Raw genomic sequence first — 21980 nt, 5'->3', positions numbered from 1 at the left:
CCAAACAATGACTTCCATTATAATATGAATGAACTGAGATTGTCTAGCTATAGTCAGTGTCTGAGAAAAACAGGCCTCTACAGGCTGCTCTGGTATCACTCCACTGCCTCCCTGCTTCTTCTTCTTCTGCTGCTGCTGCTTTCAGACAGATAAACAGTCTGTCTCTGGCCTCCTCCAGCACACACATATATACACAGAGCCCCGGCTCCACTCAACACAAACACATCTCAGTAGTTACATGGAAGCAGCAGCGAACGCCTGCTTTCGCCCTGGCGTCCCTCTGCAGCGGAGTCGAGCAGACAGGTGGTTCTCTTTATTTGCATCCATCTCGCTCTCTATAGAGCAAACAGGCAGCTCTCTCTCTCTCTCTCTCTCTCTCTCTCTCTCTGCTGCTCCTCCCGCCCTGCTGAAGAACAAACATGCTATTCTTTTATTTACACCTCCCTCTTCTGCTGATAGAGCAAGCTGGCTGTTTTGTCTAACCCCCTCCATATACACACACACACACACACACACACACACACACACGCACGCGTACACGCACACACACACACACACACACACACACACACACAAAATCCCTGTTGTGAAACTGCACGCATACAGGATTTTCATTACAGACGACGTCCATGGCAAATATTGGTTCTGGGCGAGATGTCTCATTTCCTTGGAAGAGTAAACGTCTGTCTGTCTGTCCTTCTGTCTGCCAAATAGTGTTTCTGCTCAAACTGAACACACCACACAACACACACACACACACACACACACACACACACACCACGTGTCCACAGAAATAAGACGAAATGCAAAAATAAAGAGCAGAATATGAAATGGTGTGGTGAAGGAGGAGATAAACGGCGTTGTGTTTTTCAATAGGCAGAGCCAGAGCAGAATGAAGACAAACAGAAGGGGCTTCAATTTTCTGATAACCAGCCGGGGTTACCATAGATACTCCATCCTGCACAAGAGCATGCAGTGATTGCCTGCCTCCCTCTACCTTCCTCTCTTTCTTTCTTTCTCTTTCTTTCTTTCTGTTTTCCTGCTCCCAGTCCTCTCTTTTTTTTCCATTCTGTCTCTTTCTGTTCTGCTTTTCATGGCGGAGGAGGGTTGGAGGAGGCTACAGCTCCTCTTGTCTCCTCTCCTCAGTGCTGTGTTGCCATAGAAACAAGGGGATGGAGATGTATGTTATGTTTTGTTTTTTTTTTTCTTTTTTTGTTTCCAGGGAGAAGCAGATAGAGAGTGTTGATCTTAAGATAAACCAAAGAAAGAAAGAACACATGACCTATGCACTGTATTTTTTAAAAAAATGAACATTTACAAATATTAATCATGTAAGGATACACCAGCTAACATCTTTAGTTGCTGCTGGGTGAAAATCTTGACACCAACTTTTACACATCTGAGACTAGTTTCACGGTTTTGTCTAAGTGTCAGAAGATACAAACAATAATAATATATTATAAAGAATAATTACATTGTATATAATAATATACAATAATACAAATAATCCTTAATCCGAACTGAGGACCATTTACTAAAAATTGTGTTGTAACACTGTACTTTGAGTCAACCTATTTAGCATTTATAAGCGGTATATAAACTTCAATAAATGTTTATAATACACTATAATGTAGTTATAAGAAGATATAAGGACATTTTGAAATGCTTATTAATGTTCAGTATACTTCTCCTATGAAGATATATGTTGTATTATTATTAGCTCCTTATTATTGTTGACAATAAGAAAAACATATAATAATAATAATAATAATAATAATAATAATAATAATAATAATAATAATAATAATAATAATAATAATAATAATAAAGTCTCTTATCTCTGGTGTGACATTGGAAAACCAGAAGTCTCTGCACGTGTAAAAACGGAGTCACTGATCAACAACCCTATCAGCTCTCTGATAACGTTATGTTCATGGAGCGCTGCAGGGCAGGGAAAAAAAAAAACAAACTTTCTAATTGTGCCTCTGATGATTCAAAGCAGGAAACACATCAACAGGCCAGAGAGAGAGAGAGAGAGAGAGAGAGAGAGAGAGAGAGAGAGAGAGAGAGAGAGAGAGCGGAAAGACAAAGAAAATAAGAGAAAGAGAGTGAAGCGGAAGTGAGTGAAACAGCTGACTGAGTCAGTCTGAGCTGCGGTGGAGACACCTATCAGGTGTTTAGCTTATGCCGCCTGGGTTAGTGCAGTGAAAAGGTCAAGCAGTCGTTTTACAGGTCAGCGCACTGCAGACACACCTGGAACAATAGACACAGCAGTATTAGCAATAAACACGACTTTATTTTACTGAGAAAAGTTCCAAGAATTCAAAAAGGTCCTTTCTCCCTCATATCCTTCTTCTTTTCCTTCTCCCTCTTTCCTTGTCCTTTACTTTCTCTTTACTCTTCTTTCACTCAACTATTTATATTCTCCTCCTTTCTTTCACCTTTACTTTTAACTCCTTGTTGCCATTCTTGCCTGTTACCTTCTCCCTTCCCTCTCTCCCTCCCTCGTTCACACCTTCCTTTATTCATCTCACACTCCACTTCTCCTTCTTTCCTCCCCTCTTCCTTCATCCTCCACCCTTCTTATTTTACTCCTTCTCTCACTTCCTTCTTTTTCTCCTCTTTTTCCTTTTTTCATTCCATCTCACCTTTCATGTCTTCTCCTTTTTTTTAACTCATCTGTTTCATCTTGTACGTCTCTCATTCCTCCCTTTTTTTCATTCCTCTTTCCTTCCTTTAATCATCTTATTTTACTCCACCACTTCTTTGTTCCTCTCACCTCCTTTTTCTCCTCTTTTCCTTCTTCTCTTCCTTCCTTGTTCCCCTCATCCTGTTTTACCTCTATTCTCTTTTTCTTCCCTTCATTCCCTACCACCTTTCATGTTTCCTTTCTCTTTACTCCAACGCTTCTTTGCTGTTTATTATAACAACAATAACATTACTGAAAACTCCAGCTGTGATATGTGCACGACAAGCCGTGCAGCGAACAAAGTGTGTAGAAAACAAGAGGTCACATATTTAACCATCTACCAAGACACTGCGGACATTGAATGAAGCTTTGTTCACATGAAACCTCTGTGGTCTCCTGCAGACACTGTGTTCACTTGCATCACACACACAGAGAAAGAAACCACAATGCTCCTGTTGAAGACAGACAGTAAGTGGATAAGAGGGCATTCGAGTGCACATTTCTTCCTGTTCCTGTCATCAAGCAAACATTATCATTTCACATCCTGTGTTCCCCCCCCGGTTTCATATTTACCAATAATCACACAACAGTGACTCCAAAACAAAAGGACATTCAAGCGGTGACCCAGATTTTTGAAGGGTGACCAAGGTGATATGATAGCTGCGTTTGTTAAAAAAGGACCCTCGCCGTGACCGACAGATTGATCAAACACTATCATAAACATGTCATACGCTGTGTTTAAGGACTTAGTCACACCGCGGAACTCGTGCAAAGCTGCTGGACTCTGGCGTGACGTCGCCCAGGCATTAAAGAGTCACTTCCCTGAATGATAAGCCGCTGTACTTCTCCATTTGCTAAGGAACAACCACAGTGCTGCTCGTAAACTTGGAGGACGCAAAAACACACTGCTGACCTGTAGAACACTGTCAACAAGTCATGCAGGCGTTCACCGAGGGGAGGATAGAGAGCACTTCTGTTGGGGAAACTGTTTGGTGACGGAGCTCTGTGGTTTGACACGGTTGCTTTCTGTAAAAACACAGTTCTGAGAAACTTTTCAAAACCAAAAATGTAAGTTAATTCTAATTAACACGGCATGACTGCTGGAGGGACAAGATGGTGGATATGAGAGAGTAATTTAAAACATCTGACAGGACAAGAGAAACTATGTAGCAAAAGAGAACAATGAGAAACTAGTTCAGTCATTGGTTAGTTGACAGTTTCACCAATTGTTCAGCAACTTTTTAAATAAAAATGAGCTGGTTTCAGCTTCTCAAATGTGGGGATTTGCTTCTTACTTCCATGATCAGATGCTAGAGGGTCCCTGGGCAAAACGTGAAGCCATTGGTTTTGTTTGAATACAATTTATTTGGCAAAATGTACCATGTAAATTTTGACATGGGGCTTCTGTGCAAGACAAGCAGACAAGACAGATAAATATACAACTTGAAGGTACACTATGGAATTTTAGATCACTAGTAGTGTCATGGAACATGCCAAGAATGTAGGAATGTGCCATCAACTAGCAAAAATGGGTTTGAAACAATGAAGGTTTCAAATTCTTCCAAAACTTGGCTCAACAAATGTTTTATGAGGAAGGAAATGCATTTGACACCCTAAAGGATCACACACCATGCATTTCGGAGAGTAATGTAAACACAAATGTAGGGTTGGGTATCCAATTTTATCGATTCTGATTCTGCTTATTGATTCTAGTTCTTATTGATACCCAGTTTCGAATAAGTAAAGTCTTTTTAACTGAACATTCAACACTTTTGATTTGAATTCTTTCTGTCTCATCTTTCCCTCAATAACATAGCGTGCTGTCACCGCAAAGGCCAATTCATGCACGTGGACCGCGGACATGCACTTGGTTCCGTTCATACTTTTTTCGGAGGTCTACCGACACAGAAACGCTTCACATGTGCACTCTGGTAAACAGGGTTGCAGCGTGATAACTTTCCAGACTTATAAAATCCAGTCTGTGATTATTACAAACGGCTGTGCTGTGTTTTTCTGATCAGCTTTTAAATGCAATAATCTGTTAATCCAACTTGCTGGATCGTATTTCATTGTTTCACCGGCACTTTAAACAACACGCCCGCACCAACACAGCCCCTGAATGCAGCTGAAGAGTTCCTGTATGTAGCTTAATGCCAACATTAATAGAGTACATGCATACCCCGTGTGTCGTGGCTAGGTATCCCTGGCTCAACTGGAGGTGCTAACGAGGTGCTAGCGCTGGCTGATGACACACTCGGGCTTACACAAGACATTAAACACTGAACATTCTTTTAGATTGATGCTGTGCTGCCATAAAAGTTTGGTCAAATTTAATGTGCAACCCGACTAACAGCTAATTAGCTTCCCACATGCAGAAAAACATTAAAAAAAAAATCCTTATTTATCTTAAACTGGCCCGTTATGCAGCCCCTCAGTTCAGCCTCTGTCTCTAACAGGCAGTCATAGCTCCTGTCTCTTTAAGGCCCCCTTCACGATGAGTTCACTCTGTTCTGATTGGTCAGTTGCAGGGGGAGGAATAGCACAAGCAGAAATAGTTGCAGTCACGATGATGTTTAATGAAGAGCTGCAGACGACCAGCACACCTCCAACATGTAAACAACTTATTTTACTTTGCTGCACTGCGTAATGGAAAAATACTCACAGTGTGCCAGCTCGAGTCATGGCTCGGCCTGACTACCCCCAAAACAATGGAAAAATGCAATAATGTTAGTGGAGTAGAGTAGGGAACTCGCACCCTGTGTGTGTGTGGAGCAGATAATAATATAAAGAAATGTGTCACAAGTCGACATCAGCTCGGGCTGAAAGTAGGAAAAAAAACATTGAAGTGGGTGTGCACAGGTATCACTTCTTCATATGTTTACCTCATTATTTGACACTTTGGCCACATTTAATATGAACATCTGACATTGTAACATTTTATATTATATATATATATATGACTGAAAATAAGGAAAAGCATAATAGGATAATAGGTCCCCTTTAATAAAATGAGGCTGCACTTTAGAGCGTTTACTGCGGTCCATCTTTCACTCACTACTTGTGACATTAGTCATGCATGCTAGTATGTAAACAAACATCGATGCATGACGTAGACAGGTCCTGGGAAATAGCCACGTCCTTGCAGATATGTAGTGCATTGAGGAACTGATAAGCAGAATCGAAATTAAAATTTCTTAATGATTCCGTTGGAATCAGTTCTCATTTGGAACTGAGTCTTGACGCCCAGCCCTACACTCCAATGGGTGCCTTTAAAACCATATTATTTCAGCTGATAGTGATCTTTAATGGTGCACATTACCAAATAATCTTCCAATTCATCCAATTACTACACACTATATCAATATATGGGGCCTCTTGGGTCCTTGACTGTCTAGGGCTCTAGCCGCCCATCTTACTAGGTTGCTACTCCAGCCTTGCTCATATCATATTACACAGAATACATGTGTGGCTTAGACTACTGCTCATTCAAAATAAGCAATGTGTAGACATGACTTTGGGCTCTGGCAACTTCTGATGGGCATTTGTCATATTTTGGAAGACCCAATTGTTATTTGTTGATTCAAATCCATTTTTATTTAAAGGAGCAGTGTGTAGGATTTAGTGGCATCTAGCGGTGAGGCAGACGTGAAGGCTTGGTAAGTGAAGTATTACAGGCATTGTTGATTAAAAAGCAGTGTGGACAAAGGAGTGAGTACTCGGTAACTATGCAGAATGACATCAGCGCGTACTAAAGATACAACAACCGTGACAACTCGCCCCAACAACAAAACAGCAACAGCTACCGCAATAAAAAACAGCCCAAAGATGGCAACAGTGAAAAACAAGAGACAACTGCAACAACTAAAAACAACAGCAATAATGCAGTGACTGCTACAACAACAACTGCAACAATAAACAAAAACCACATCAACGACAAGACAGCATAAAGAAATATAAATCCAGTGACGACAAAACCGCCAACACAATAACAACGGGTACAGCAGCAGCAGCAGCAGCAGCAGCAACATCAGCTCCTGGCAGCTCAGTCCACCACTTAGACAGCGAAGGGGAGTGTAACAGCTGGAAAATTGAAAGTAGCTCCACACTTAGATCTAAATATAACGTTAACCCAAACAAAACTATAAATCAGTTTGTGAAGAACCTTGCATGTGCGGATCGGATTATCAGGGAAGGTTACAATGGAAAATAAGCCTATAAATTGTGCTTCTGTGGGCTGCGGCTATTCCCTATAGTAGTAGGTCAACATTCAGTGTTGTGACTCATGGCAGACGTGTACAAATACACAGCTACATCAGAAAATGAATCAGTCAAGTGAATCCAACTATATGTTGTTCTACTATTATTCTATATTAAAAAAAAATGTTTCCACAAACCAGGACGGGGAGCTAACCACGTACTGCAGAGCTCTAAAACTACATATCCTGAGGTATTCCACATTCTAAAACCCCACAGACTGAATGTGCACCTGTGCTGAGAAAAAATACATATCCAAGGAGAGCTCACATTACCTTGTGGAGGAAAAAAAAAAACTTTAAAAAACTAATAACTAACATCAAATCAAGATGTTATGGTGCTAAGACACTGAGAATGGCCTCAAAGACTGTTTTGCATCAGCTAGCTTGCACATATTTCATTCATGCAGACTGACAATGGTTGTTTTGCATTTGAACCATTCAGCATCAGTCCATAGATTCTCTCATATTTGCATTCAGTCTCTGTCTTTTAAAAGAAAAAAAAAACCAAATAAAACGAATATTTTAGTTGTACGAGACACAACTTAATGTCATCTTAGCATGAAGCATGTCTCACAGAAAAAGAATTACTTAAAAGTCTGACTTGGCCCGTCTGACATTTAGAGGGAGGCTGCTCAAAGTTATCCCACAGTTCCACTTCTCATTGTGGTCTGGCAAGGCCACAGATGAATGAGCTCAAGACGTCATTTCAAGTAGGCTGGACAATACATTTGACAGTTCTCTTTTTCAATCAGACATCAATATTAATGCTTTCCAACCCCTTGATTGCTCAAAAATATCACCTGCTGAGCTGGCACTGATCTTTGTTTCGAATTTTACAACTTTAAAAAAAAACATGTCAGCTTTCCAGAAGCTGCAAATGTAAGTCATTTTCTGAACACATTTGAAGCCATAAATATAGGCAATGCAGATAGTGTAACTTTTTAAACAGTGTTGGAGTGTTTAGGCCTTTACATTTCCTCATTTTCCTTATTTTTTAAACCACATCTTAAAAAACAATTTGCTGTTTGCTGTTGATGCAAACTTTGTGTTTACCTGTTGACTTGATGGGTTCAGAAAGATGTATAGTACATAGTACAATAACACAATCATGTCACACTTACCACTGTTGCTTTTATTCACTAACTAATGGCAGTTGGCTCTTCTTAACCATTGTTTTGATCTGTGCTAAGGTACTAAGAATAAAACTCAAAGCCTTCAAACAGTTCAAAAGGGCGTGACCCCTCCCTTTCCTGACAGGCCTTTAATTTGACACATATAAAGGAAGTATGAAGTTTCATAACAGTACCTTAACAATGAACAAAAGAAAGGCAAAGTAGAAATATAAAACCGTTTTATATTGTTGTTAAAGTTGTCGGCTTTAAAGAAATAAAGTGTCACATCATCATCGAAACACCTCCCGTAGCTTGCTGATTGGTTTTATACGTACAGTTGAACCTCTGAGCTATGAAGAGGATCAGCTGAGGTCACTGTTGATGACTAATATCGAAGCCTCCGCCAAAGGTAATGACAAACCGCTTTAAATGGCAGCCAATTAGAGAACACCAGTGTTGACTTAATGTGCTAGTTTGAATGTGTCACATATGATGACCTTTAGTTTCTCATAATCTAGTTCTAGTTCCCACACGACACCACGGGCTGAAGATCTTTTAACCTCTTGCTTCCTGTTGATAATGTAATCTATATAATCAGCAAAAAGCTAAAAACATGCCCTTTGACCTCTGTCTGAATACATATCTCATTATCTTTGTCTCTTTCTGTATGTATACATCTTTGTTCTCATCTTTGAACTTCCTTATTGTTCTGATGACTGTGCTCCAAAACATCAGTAAAATGCTTGTAATCATTTATTTTTCTGGACTTTATAGGCAATGACTTCTTGCATTCCACTTTATCTGATGTTGGCTCTTATGCTGAAAGGTCCACTACAGCTACTGCTGGGGATAGAGAAACTAAACTTTCAATACAACTGCAATGTATTGTTCTACTTTTGTAAGCGTATTCTGTGGTTTGATTAGCTTTATTTCTTATTCTAACTTCCTTCTTTCTACTTCTGTATTTATTTGAGGCCCATAACGTGCGTAAGCTATTACATGAGCAAGGGTAAAGAAATATATAGATTCAGTTCCATGGCAGAGCTAATTCATGATATAAATATCAACTTATCGGTTTATTAAGTAAAGATATAAATTAAACCAATTGCACTTATTCACTATTAGGAGCTATATGAAAAGATTGACACCACTCTCATGTCTGTCCATTAAATATGAAGCCACAGCTAGGAGACAGCTAGCTTAGCTTAGTATAAAGACTGGGAACAGGAGGAAACAGCTAGCTTGGCTCTGTCCAAAGGTAACAAAATCTTTCTACTAGAACCTCTAAAGCTCGCTAAATGACACGATGTATCTTGTTTATTTAATCCGCACAAAAAAGTGTAAAAACCATTGACTGTATATAAATATGGACGACGCATCTGCACTTCCTACCGCTATGTAAAAGCGAAATATCATCCTTGTGTGACGTCATTTAGATCATTTCTGTGCAGTTGAGTCGGGCGGCGGGATGACGGCCAGCAGAACAAGCCCCCTCAACAAATTTAAATTTCAAAGCACCACCTGACGGAGGTTTGAGAGCGGCTGTCACAGCTGTCAATCACGACGTCAGACCCCATTTTTATATTGTCAAATAACTAATTAAAAACATACTTCTCTGAAGAATGAGCACATGAACATATGTCAGTGTGATAAGAACTACCTTAAAATGACAGAAACCATCTTTTGGAAAGGTGATTTGACGTGTACTTTGATTTTTTAGTTTGGCTTATGTCCCACCCAGTAACATGGAGGGGGCGGGACTTATGACCTATACTGCAGCCAGCCACCAGGGGGCGATCGAGATGTTTTGGCTTCACTTTTGGGGAGCTATCAAAAAGTCCATATTTATATATAGTAAATGGTAAAAATGAAACATTGTGGTTTTACAGTTAGTTACTCTGTGTGCTGGACTATTTTTTGGCTGGGAGTGGTGACTTGTTTCTTTCAGCGAACAAACTGATAACTCCCTTTAAAACCACAACATGTTGTTTCTACACAACTGTTGATATAACGTGCTGATTAGTGAGCTTTAGAGTTGATAGTAGGCTAATTTTGTAACCTTTGGACAGAGCCAGGCTCCTTTTAGTCTTTATGCTAAGCTAAGCTAACTGTCTACTGGCTTTAGCCTCATATCTAAAAAGTCTTAAAAGTCAGTATGTGTTATCTCGCTGCCATATAGTGATGTAACTGTACATAAATCACTAAATCATGCAAACTAGTAGACACGGTGTGACATCAGTGAAACCTTAAATGCAAAGAAGACAATGTTATGTTATGATGTTATGGTGATGGTAAAGTGATGTTTCAAAGCGCCCAGCTTTACAAGAAGCATGTGTGTGACTTCCTGCTGCCCTGGCTGAACATGGCTTTTTTCAGCATGGTTAAAAACAACCCACAGTTTCCCTGAAAGACATGACTAAAAACAGTCACAAATAGAGAATGACCGCTGCAGGGCTGCAGTCTCCCTTCTCTGTCCATCCTCCCATACTCTCTTGTTTGGTTTCTCTGTTTTCTTTCACATTAACCATCACTCACAGACATACATGACAAGGTAGAAGGAGGGGAACGAATCCAATTCCAATCTATTCTAAATATCATAAATCAATATGTCATTCCTGACTATAACTCAAATCTTTGCCTAATGGCTGCATTGTTCAAACAAAACTGGGAGGGTCCAGTATTTGAATTTGAACATGTACTGCAGCCTGTCCTGGAGGCCTGCCCAGAGCCTTTCAGAGCCATGTGAGTGTTTATATGTGTGTGTGTGTGTGTGTGTGTGTGTGTGTGTGTGTGTGTGTGTGTGTGTGTATGAGCTCACAGGTTGTAGCAACTGCCTGTCGTTTCCCTTCCCTTTTTTTTTTTTGAATTAAAACAATACCACCAAAAACATTTAGCAGCAGCATCTTGTCCTGCTTCTGTTTTAAGGAGCAGCTTGACGTACTGCGTGATCAGCTGATATGGATGTATAGTTTATTCACGACCTCCTTTGGTTCTGCTTCAAAAAAGACACACACTCTCTTCATTGTTCTGGAAGATATTTTTCCCCACATGTCTTCATCCACACACACTGCAGACTCCTGAGAATAAACTCTATTTTAATTTTAAAGGACAATCCAACCTACATTTTAGCATTTAGTCTCGCAGGTCAGGAGTGCAGGAAGTGTGCAGATACAATAATGGTTTTCTGTTACCATCTGAATGTAAAAATGTTGGCTTGTTTTCAGTTTGTACATACAGATTATAAAGTACTTTTTCGCCTTGAGAGGAGTTTCTTTATACAGCCTGTAACCAATCAAATTGTTCTGTTTAGGCCTACTTTAGAGATGGTTCAGATTAGGATTAGGGCCATGCTTGGGGTTGAGGCCTCCTTAAGAATAAGGTTGTATGACGCATTATCCAACCACATCAAGAGGCCGCGTTGTATATACTTTATATACTTTTTTCAAAATAGAAGTGAGGGAGTTATGACAGCTGGTTTGTAAGGCCATGCATACGGATTCAAAAGTAGCAGGCTGTTGTTTGCACTGAGCACTGAAAGTGAGACTATGTAACTCCTGACAAAAGAAACAACACATTCTTCCTAAAACTCAGAATTAATAAAACGCACCCTTGCTCAATTCAGTACACTCAAGAGGTTTTACTGCTACAGCCAGGCGTGGTCTGGTATGACCAGTGACTAATGTTAGCAAAAGCTCCTTTTTTTACGTAGTGGAGTGGACTGAAAACAACTTTTCCCCCATGGGAATCAATACAAGCGCTATTGGTTATCGCTCCCACGCATCTTTAAGTTGAAACTTTTCTCAACTCCCCCACATTTTCCGGCCGGGCACCTTTTAAGTTTTGTTGAGAGGCACCAGCATGTGTATTGATGTTCAATTTACAATGACTTGTATCCTGAGAGCCCATAGGTGTGAACAAGGTATAACAGTTACAGTTCAATCAAAGGCTAACTGTAAAAATTGGGGAGGGACAAAAAGTGGGCTTTAAAAAAAAGGCGGACCAGACATGTTCACCCTAATAACTGATGAGAACTACATCCTTTTTTTCCATCAATATGTTTCACTACTTTATTGTGCACAGACAATGGATGAGAATGAGTGAGATAGGCAACACAACATTGTGGTGTTTACATGGGGAAATACTAAACTTGTGATGATGTATAGGGTTTCGGTGCTGAAAAACAACAGGGTAGAAAATCAGTAGAAACAGTTGACTTCTGTGATGTCTTCTGATACTTTACATAAGTGCTAAACTGGTGAAAAATGCATCTAAGAAGCATTGCTGTTTTTATTTATTTCCCTTTCTTCTACACACTAAAGCCCAAAGCCTTGGCTAAAAAAAAAAAAATCACATGAATTTAATTAATATGAAACTGATTTGTCTGTGTTGTCATTTCACCAAATATGGATCACTCCTCCAAAAAATGTTGCTCTCTTGTTGTGTGGACAGGAAAAGCGGATCTTTTTTAAAAACACTGACGTCTGGTCTTAATGTGATCCATTTTTGAGAGAACCCTGACTTGGCACTTACTCTGTAAATGACACACTGGGCTTCGAATACAGCGGAAAACCACTTGGTGTTGACAGTGTAAAGATGTTGTCTTAAATAGCCTCTGCGTGCCTAATAAAAGAAATGCAAGTGCACATTGTTTTGCCATAAACTCAGAAAACAACTCGAACTGCTAGTGTGGATGGATATCTACAAACACTGTAGACAGGAAAGGAAAAGTCAACTCTTCCTTATCAGCCACTGGGAGCTCAAACACACGTGCACTTCTAAGTCATGTTCATGACTTTTTAAAACCAAAACTAAGAATTTACTTACAGCACTTTGCAAGGTATGTAAGCTTATAAGGTGTGTGTCATTCATTGTGATCATTTTTAATATTTCTAAATAAAAGGGTAGGTGTGGCAAACGTGTATGACGCATTTGATTATTATTAAGTGTGACGCCGGGAATAAAACCAACCCTGATTAGAAAAGTCCCATTATTAAAATAGATCGATGGTGCAGTTAGACACAGGGCCTGCCCCGGTTCCTTACATAACCATTAGACACTTCAGGCTCCATACATGACCAGAAGACAGTCAAACCACCCTGATTGATTTCTAAAAGCCTCCCGTCTCCCGTCTTGCTGCCTATAATGAGCCCCTCATGCTCGCAGCGCAACCAGATTCCTTTCATCTCAGGCCTTTTGTGAGCAAGTCGCAACACAGGAAGTGCTTGCTTGCACTAGCGCCCTTCTTACGCAAATGTGATGTAGGTTAGGTTTCTGACTACAGTTGAGGCAGGCAGGTCTGTCAAAGGAAAGAAAAGTGAGTCACTCTCGACTCCCTCATGTTGCCCATTGAAATCTCTCCCTCACACACACACACACACACACACACACACAATCCTTTCCTGTACATATAGAAAAACACACTAATTCTACGAGAATTAAGCTGTGTCCATTAATATGTTCATTTCTCCCTAAATGAGGTAAAAAGAAAGAAATTTACAACTAAATTCAATATAGATACAAATTCATTTTTTACACTATTTTCAAAATAAAACAAAATTATTTTGCAGGAGTTAGTTTTGGAAGAGTTAACTTTTAGATTTTTTAAAAAGGCCTATTTGCTTTTTTGGCAACAACATGCTGCTTTAACCTAAACATGGGATTCATGTGATTTCTGTTAACTGAAACTAATGAAACCCTCTTGGCAGCCACGCTCAGTTTCACAAAGCTCTTTTCTCTCAATCATCTCAATTATTTGCTGTGCGTGGGGATGTTGTTGGAGACACAGAGTCATCGCTCTTTGCCTCTTCATTGGAAGGAGTCTCTCTGTAAGAGAGCAGAGCAAATGGATCAGCATTGTTCTTCTGCCCACATAACGGCTCTGTGCGACACTGAGCACAACAACGCCACTCAGGAAATGCACATTCATGCTTCACCCTGAATAAAAACCCCTCTTCCTCATATTTCAGCCTTTACAGAGCGAAGAATATGCAACATGGTTGATAAGCCAACTTGCAGACACATGATTGCTGTATACAGGGTGTCACCGCTCACACACAAACACACTAGTCAAGGGAATTTCTGGATAAACCAGCCACATGACTAGATTCAAAACAAAAGAATTAGCATTAGCGTCATTATTTGTACCACTGGCTTGTATTCTGGTTCAGCTTCATGCCACAAATACAAAGCACACGATGGACAGGATAGCTGAAGGACAGCTAAATTACAACATTTTGAGCAACATTCATATTTCATTCTATGTTAACAAAATGTGCAATGGTTAAGACATTCAGCTGATGGCTTAAAAGCATTGAGGTGCATTGTTACCTTACAGATCAGCAACACTTCCATTAGCCTCTGAGGGATTTTACAGGGTAATTTATGAGATGTCAGCCAGTCCCCGGCAGTCAGTGACTGTTAGCATTTGGCTCTTTGAAACAAGAACAATAAAGCAGCTACTATAAGCATGAGAGATCCTTGAAAGGCAACTGCTTGAAAAAGGACTATATAGCACAAATCAACAAAAGTTCGATTTACTAAATTATTACTTATTTGTCTTTATTTAAACTCGAAAATCATTGAGGGCAAAGCCCTCATTTACAATGACGTCGAGCAAGAAGGAATCAATAAAACAAACAAATAAATACAATTAATAAATAGAGTAACAACAAAATCAATTAAAACAGGTACAAACAGAAGTTAAAAGGTTTGAGACTGTGGATTTAAAATGACCAAGAGTTACCAATGAATTCATTTTTGAAGTGCTTTGTAGTGTGTTTCAGGTTGTTGGTGCAAAGAAGCCAAAAGCAGTTCTTCCAAGCTCATAAATCATAAGCCTTTGATGGTAGACTTCTCATATGCACAGTAGTTTGAAAAAAAATATCTTAACCTATGGTCAATTTAGTAGGTTTTTCCAAGGCTTTCAATCGCATTATTCACCTGAAAAGCTAATAAGTGGTCCTTGAGAGAATTGTTTTATTTATTTCCAATGAACTTTCATGCTAAATTCTAATATATAGGAAACCACAACTTCTCTTCTCAAATGACAAGGCTAGAACATAGATATTAGATGATTCTGTAAAATCCCGTATTATGTAAAATTATTTTTTCTTATATCCAATGTCAACATTTTAAAAATTCTAGTTCTACAAAATATCTGTGCATGGCAATTATAGAAATGTGGTTATGGCAAATAAAATCTGATTAAGGTATGCTTGAGGTTTAGGCAACTAAAACACTAATTGCAGGTCTGTAACAGGATGCAATCTCCGGTCTCCTGTAGGAAAGTCAAACATGCTACAAATCTGGATTTCCACAACCTTAATTCTGCCTATTAAGGCCACATTACTTCCTGCATTGGCACTAAATGTTGGACGTAACACAAGAGATTTGGAATCATCCAATATGGATGTATTTCTTAAGGATACTGAACTTTAAATTGATAAATATATTAAACATGATGCATCATTTTCATATAAGTAAATGTTCATTCTTGCCATTTAAGGTTTATTTGGAGTAAATAGATGAGGTAGTTAGCATGAAAAATAAGCTTCAACAAAAGAAAATTCCAGGAAAAATACACCCTACATTGTCTGACTGACAAGAGATCCCTGGGAAGTGGCAACACAAGAACACCACAGCAATGAGTGTTTTAAGGCCAAAAATGCAAAACACTTTCCATGAATTCTGGCTTTAGATATGGAGAAATAAGCTTTGCCTAATCCCTGCTTCCATAGAGATGGTTCCTGGCTGTCTCTGAGGGCTGCTGTTGACTGGCCAAAGTTCGAAGGCTGCCCCTGTTTCCCACTGCAGCCACAATCAATATGAGATCACGGATACTTAGTGGAGCTCACAGCGCACTACTTAAAACCACATCTAGGAAATGTAATCAGAGCAATACTTTTGTATTGTGACCCAAACAGAAAGTAGTTACCTCATTGGACTTGAATTGGAACTGTGAGTTCTTACAAATACTCCAATAAACTGACACATACACTTCTGTCTGGCCTGTCACAATGATGTATGTTGAAGTATTAGCATGAATTCTGCTATCAATCATGAAAGGCACCAACACTCATCATCTTACTTGAACTACATCAAACTTGTAAAACAAACAAGACTGTCATTTTTGACAAAATAAAGCATATTTCTCAACCACATTTGTAGGAAACATTGGGATAGAGCAGCCTTGTCAACCTCTTATTTGATGTTTTCAGTTCAGAAAATTGGATTTTAAAAGGAACTGGTGAAAGCTAAATAACATCAAGCCACAGCCATTTCTGGCATCTCACAATGTGAGCAAGCAAACAAGAATGCACATAATCACCTCCAATAATTTATTTTTACCAGTTACTATCAGCTCATTTTGGCAGCAAAAAGGGCAAGTCATGTTTCACTTGTCAAAAAATCTGTCTGTAAATCTTCATCTCTATTGCAAGTTTCCAGACTTGCTCCAAGTGAGAGACGCTATTGCTAACGTAATTGATAACCAAACTACACAAATAAAGGTATATACTGTATGTATATGTGTAAATGTAAGCTAGGCTACTTATTCATTCCCAAAGGAAAAGATGAAGAAAATGTGCAAAAGGTCCTTATCTTACCCTGACATTTGACAGTACATATCAGGATAATTTGTTGCACCTTCTTGCTTCAACCAGGCCTTCATATTGGATGTTAAGAGGTGTTGCACACTCATTCAACACCATGCTAAAATGTTAGCATACTTTATTAGCTTAAAATACTGACCCATTGGCCATAAAGCTATTAAGCAGGTTGCGTTATGTAGCAGTGTGCTTTAATGAAATGGTCAGGTAACATACAATTAATTAGAAGGCGTTGTGTTGCCAAAAAGTAAAGCAATAAAACTAAGCTTACATATGTGTGTGTTAACAAACAGGAACTACAGGCACGGAATCAGCCATCAAGCGGTTTTATGACAGGCCAGTGTATGCTAACAAGCTAACGTGGAGCTCCTGGGTCAATGAATTACTGAGGATGAATGTATGAATTAGCAGCCTCTCCTGTCCTGGAAGAATCTACCATAAACTAGTTAAGTTCCTTTAAAGAATACACTGTGGATTCATGTAGCAGTGTGTTATTTGGTCACCAGGGGAAAACTGCCATGACATAATGCTTCATGACCAATTATTAACTACCCAAGCATGTTTCATAGATTAATTGATTTATGATAAATATCTTTTCAGTGCATCATTGACTTATCATCGAGTTACACCCACAGCAACAGGCTAATGTATAAAGTCGATCAACAGTACACGTAACCATTGTTAGGGTGAAAAATTAAAAGAGAAGTCACCAGTCAGTGATCAGCATGAGAGACCAATATAAACACAAGTCTATTATATTTTCAGAACAGCAGAAATGAATTCCATAAAAGGCTGTTATTCTGTTTCTTGTGATGTGTACAATTCACTCAGCTGCAAACATTGAGCTTTACGTTGACCACAGGTAAACTGAGCTCTGGTGGGTTCACCCTCAGCTACATCCATAAGTCTGTTCTGCAATCATAACAGTCTCTGAGACATTGCACACTGCAGTGGGCAATTCAGCACACTCCTCTAGCGTGGGTGTGATAGGCAGACATCCAAAAAGCCTCTAACAAAGTGTGTTGATAAAACATTGGGCCTGGCTTTGTGGAAAATGTCAGAGGGGTTGATAAAAAACAGAAGGGGAAATAAAGGCTTTTATTATTTCGGCATTATTCTGCTGAATTACAAACAATTACAATTGATTACCACAGGCATGACTCCTATTGTTACAAGGTGTCTATGATTTCTCCAGACTGGAGAAATATCAAGAAGATATAATTTCCTTGAAATACATGAACATTTTGTTATTGTGCTTATTTGGATCACCAAGTAGAAGTCGTAGTCTCTCCTCCTTTTTTCGTTATCACTCCACCATGGGTTAAAGTATCCATACACAGTCATATTCATGATGACAGATAGGCCTGTTGGTATTGGACTGATGTGCTGAGTAGGCCCAGCAGCTGATCAACAGTACCTATAGGCCATATCAACAACAGAGGGAGATATCCTCCATTTATTCACACCACCAATGCTACACCGACCTGTAAGATGATTGGAATAACAATCATAGCAATATTACTGAAGATAGCACCTTATCAGTGTATTTCCTATTCCTCTCCACCCGGCACTCCTTCCATCTGACTTGCATGAACCAACACATAAACATCAGTTTGTTATGGTGGTGAAAGGTTGCAGTATAGGAGCTCTCAGCTGGTTTCATGTCACACACAAAACAGGCCCCTTAGACCCCCCACTGCTGGGTTTTATTCCCAGAGACTAGAGAAGATCTTTGTTTTTAATAATTTAGAATCAGATTTTAAACCTGCTCAAAGCCTCCAGGAGCCACGTAGAGACCCCGAAGAAACACACACACACACACACACACTTCATGGACCTGCGCTTCAAGGGCCCCTTGTGTTGCGTCCCCCGCACCCCAGTGTGAGAACCAGGAGGCTGCGAGTCACAGGTAGAGTGAAGGTGTGTTGCACAGGGAAGTGATGGAAGGGTGGAGGATGTGTGGGTGGAAGGGAGCGGGCCACAGCAACAGTGTTGCCGATATTATCAGCGGAGAGGGCCGTGAAAGCAGTGACACGCTGCTGTCTTGTAAACTGCGTCAACAACAGACTGTGCGTAATCTCGGTGCGCGTCTGCTGCGTCCAGACAAGAAAAGACAAACACCAAAGCTGCCTGTGGAATGTGAGACGCAGCATATTATATGGTCACACTCACACACACACTCACACACACACATACACACATACACAAACTGGAGGCGAGAAAGCTACTCACGGTGGCCGAGGTCAGGCTGCTGTCTGTGAGCGTGAGGTGGTGCGGCTCCCATCTCCGCAGGAACTTGGAGGTGAGGATCTTGCTGAGGAAGGTGCGGGGGTGTTTGACCACACACACCTGGATGTCCCCCTCGTGGAGCAGCTTGTAGCGCATCCCGCTGCTGCTGCAGTGGTGCAGGGACCTCTTACACGGCCCTGCGCCCAGCTTGGTGTTATTATTCCCCTCCGACATCTCCCCCAGCAGAGGCTTGTTCTCCTCGCACTGATAAAACTGGTTGTTGTGCAGCTCGTTGCCCCCGCCGCCGCCGCTGCTGCTGTTGAAATCCATAGTTCAGTAATCCAACAGTTTATTGTTTCCAAATGTTACTCTCGCGGAGGGGAGGGTGAACGCGTCGCAAGGATACAAGAATCCTACATGTATATTAAAAAATTGAAATGTCTGAGGTCGCTCTGATCGAGCAGGAGGGGGGTACCTACCTACCTACCGCTATAACACGACCTCAATGACTGTAGACACGGCCAAAACAGCCACAGAAATACCACCAAACAGTGTCTTATGGCAGGATATCCAGACAAGGGAAGGTTTTTATGATACAGTGCAAATAATCCACCATTTTCCTCCCCGCACAATGCCCCATGAATTGTCTCCACGGTGCGCGTCTCGCCTCCCCCCCACCACCAACGAGCTATTCAATATGTTAGGGCCATGGCCTTATCCATTCCGTCCGCCCCGGTGCCAAACAGAATAATCCACAGCGAGGAACGCATGAGAAGAAAAGGAAAAAGGGCGAAATATCCAATGGCGGTGGCTCTAGTCTCCTCGGTGGGGTTTTGTGGTCATTACAGGCTCACTGGCTCGGTTTCCTTTTATTCAGTCTTTTCCCCCTATCTTGGTGTAAAGGAGCCAGCACTCTCCGGCAGAGCTGTGCCGATTGGTCCCCGCTCGTTCATGTGATACCGGACTGACGTCAATGGGGAGGCGAGCGGATGAGCCGTGTGTCTTTTGCGCTTGACTGTCTGCCGAGGGCGCACGCTCACCCACCTCTTCTCCTCACCCCTCCACCTCACCTCCTCCCCTGCGCGCAGAAAAATGGAGGAGGGGCGCAGCGACTTCAAGCGATCCACCACACCGCCCCCCTCCCTCCCCTCCCTTCCCCACCCACCGCCCCCACTCCACTGGAAATGATGCGGCTTGTGAGCATCCACATCATTTTCCAGGGAAGAAGCTCGGAGAGGAAGATTATTCACATGGCGCTGTTGCATAAACATAAGTTTATAAAGAGGGAGGAACGGAAGACCTGATGTCACTCACAAGGAGGTTCACTAATGTGATATAAATATTCATGGCATATAATTTGTGGTGTACGTTGTGCATTATAGTATCAAATGAGGCAAGATGTTTAAAAAATATTGCATTTATTGGAGGAAAAATATGAATCGCTGATTATTATATTTTTCTTAACAATTATCACTAATCAGAAACTGGTCTATTTAAATATTTTTCTTCAAATTATTAACTTATTATTACTAAGAATTATCATTTAGCCATAGCTTCCTCTGCTTTTTATTTTGCAGTGCAACAATGAAGACTTTACTGTTCCACCAAAACTTATAAACTGTGTGTCCACCAGGGCCGTAGCAAGAAAATACTGAGGTCAAGTGTCCCCGCTACCCAGCCCTCACCAAAGTTTGACCAAAAGCCAATTTCTCATATTTTATTTATTCAATTAAGTGTTCCACTTTCTGCTACTTTATCTCCCAAAATGAAAGTGTAAATGGCAATCCAAAGCCTTGTCCACACAAAAATTCTAAAAGCTGTATTTAGTTATTATTTTGTTGGCCTAACATTTACACACAATGACTGTAAAAATCCTGAAATCAGCTTATAAAATAAACACCATGTGTGAGCCCTCAGTGTCCTCAATGGTAGTGCCTAAGACCCTGGTGTCCATGAAAAAAATCTCCTGTTTTTAACATTTAGTTATGTGATTTAAAGAGAGTTCTCTTGATCTTGCAAGATGTTCCAACAATTACAGGCCAGACTTCCATGAAAATCATTGCAGATATTCATGGTCCCCCAGAGCATGACTACTAATGTTTTTAGAATTTTAGAACAAAATTGAACTGACAGATTGAAATTGAATAAGTATATTCCTGCTCCTCTGAAGATGTGCCCTGATGAGCTCCATTTTGGACACTTCATGAGCTTCCCTCCAGCGCCACCATCAGGCCAAAATTTAATTTGTACACAGAATCAATTAAAAAGATTCTGTGAATTTACCCAGCCTCAGAGGATGAATCTTTTCAATTTTATCCCATCCATGAGTGTTCCTCTTATACCACCATGAGGTCAACTGAAATTGTTATTTAATAGCTGGAATGCAGTGGATATCAAAAGCACCCAGAGGATGAACCATTATCCTTTCAATTTTTATCTAATGCCCTTATCAGGCCAAAAGAAGCCAAAAAAGATATTTCTTAATATAACAGGCTAGAACATCATCAATACATTGCGTAGTTTGTTCTCTCCAACACATTCCTATTGTGGTATGTAATGAATGTTACAGCGTCAAGGATCCATCAGCTGGCTTCAGACTGTCTGTCTTACTAGTCTTGATGATAAATTCCGCCAGATCAAGTTTGGACTCAGGTAGGGGATGAGTTCCTGAAAGGGGAATGGCACACCTTGCCACACCCTAGCAGAGATTTATTGTTTTAGTCATGGATACTTAAGAAGGACGGATGTTTAACAATACAAGGCCCTGAGGTCACGTCTTCTACTTAAAAACTATATCTGCTCTGCTACCCAATTCCAACTAACACTCACTCACTCATGAATAAGCTGTGACTCATACTTTTTCTCAGCATTTTTTAAGAAAAAAAAAGCATTTTTTAAAAACATAATGCCAAGCTCCACTACAGGCAGTAGGGGGTGATGAAACGTATTATGTATAGTCTCCTGTGATGTGAAAGTGTCAACTCTGGCTTTTCTGCAGTATTACTATAATACCAGGGTATCAACAGGAAATACTGCGAATGTATTTTTATCTAGCCCCTTATCTTCAGCATGAAGAACATTTTACACA

General features: G+C 40.3%; 1 protein-coding gene across 1 annotated transcript in view; it reads right to left on the bottom strand.

Moving 5' to 3' along the window:
- The window catches only part of LOC122985684 (c-Maf inducing protein), a 52506-nt gene extending 32584 nt beyond the window's left edge, over window positions 1-19922 (bottom strand). Inside the window, exon 1 of the mRNA XM_044356528.1 lies at window positions 18896-19922. Within this exon, the coding sequence (XP_044212463.1) occupies window positions 18896-19222 (327 nt within the window). The 5' untranslated portion in view covers window positions 19223-19922. The remainder of the gene's footprint in view (window positions 1-18895) is intronic.
- Window positions 19923-21980: the final 2058 nt, after the last annotated feature.

The sequence above is a fragment of the Thunnus albacares genome, chromosome 7 (assembly GCF_914725855.1).
Source record: "Thunnus albacares chromosome 7, fThuAlb1.1, whole genome shotgun sequence".
NCBI classification, from domain to species: domain Eukaryota; kingdom Metazoa; phylum Chordata; class Actinopteri; order Scombriformes; family Scombridae; genus Thunnus; species Thunnus albacares.
The sequence above is the reverse complement of the archived record's forward strand: the minus strand, read 5'-3'. Positions and strand labels throughout refer to the sequence as shown.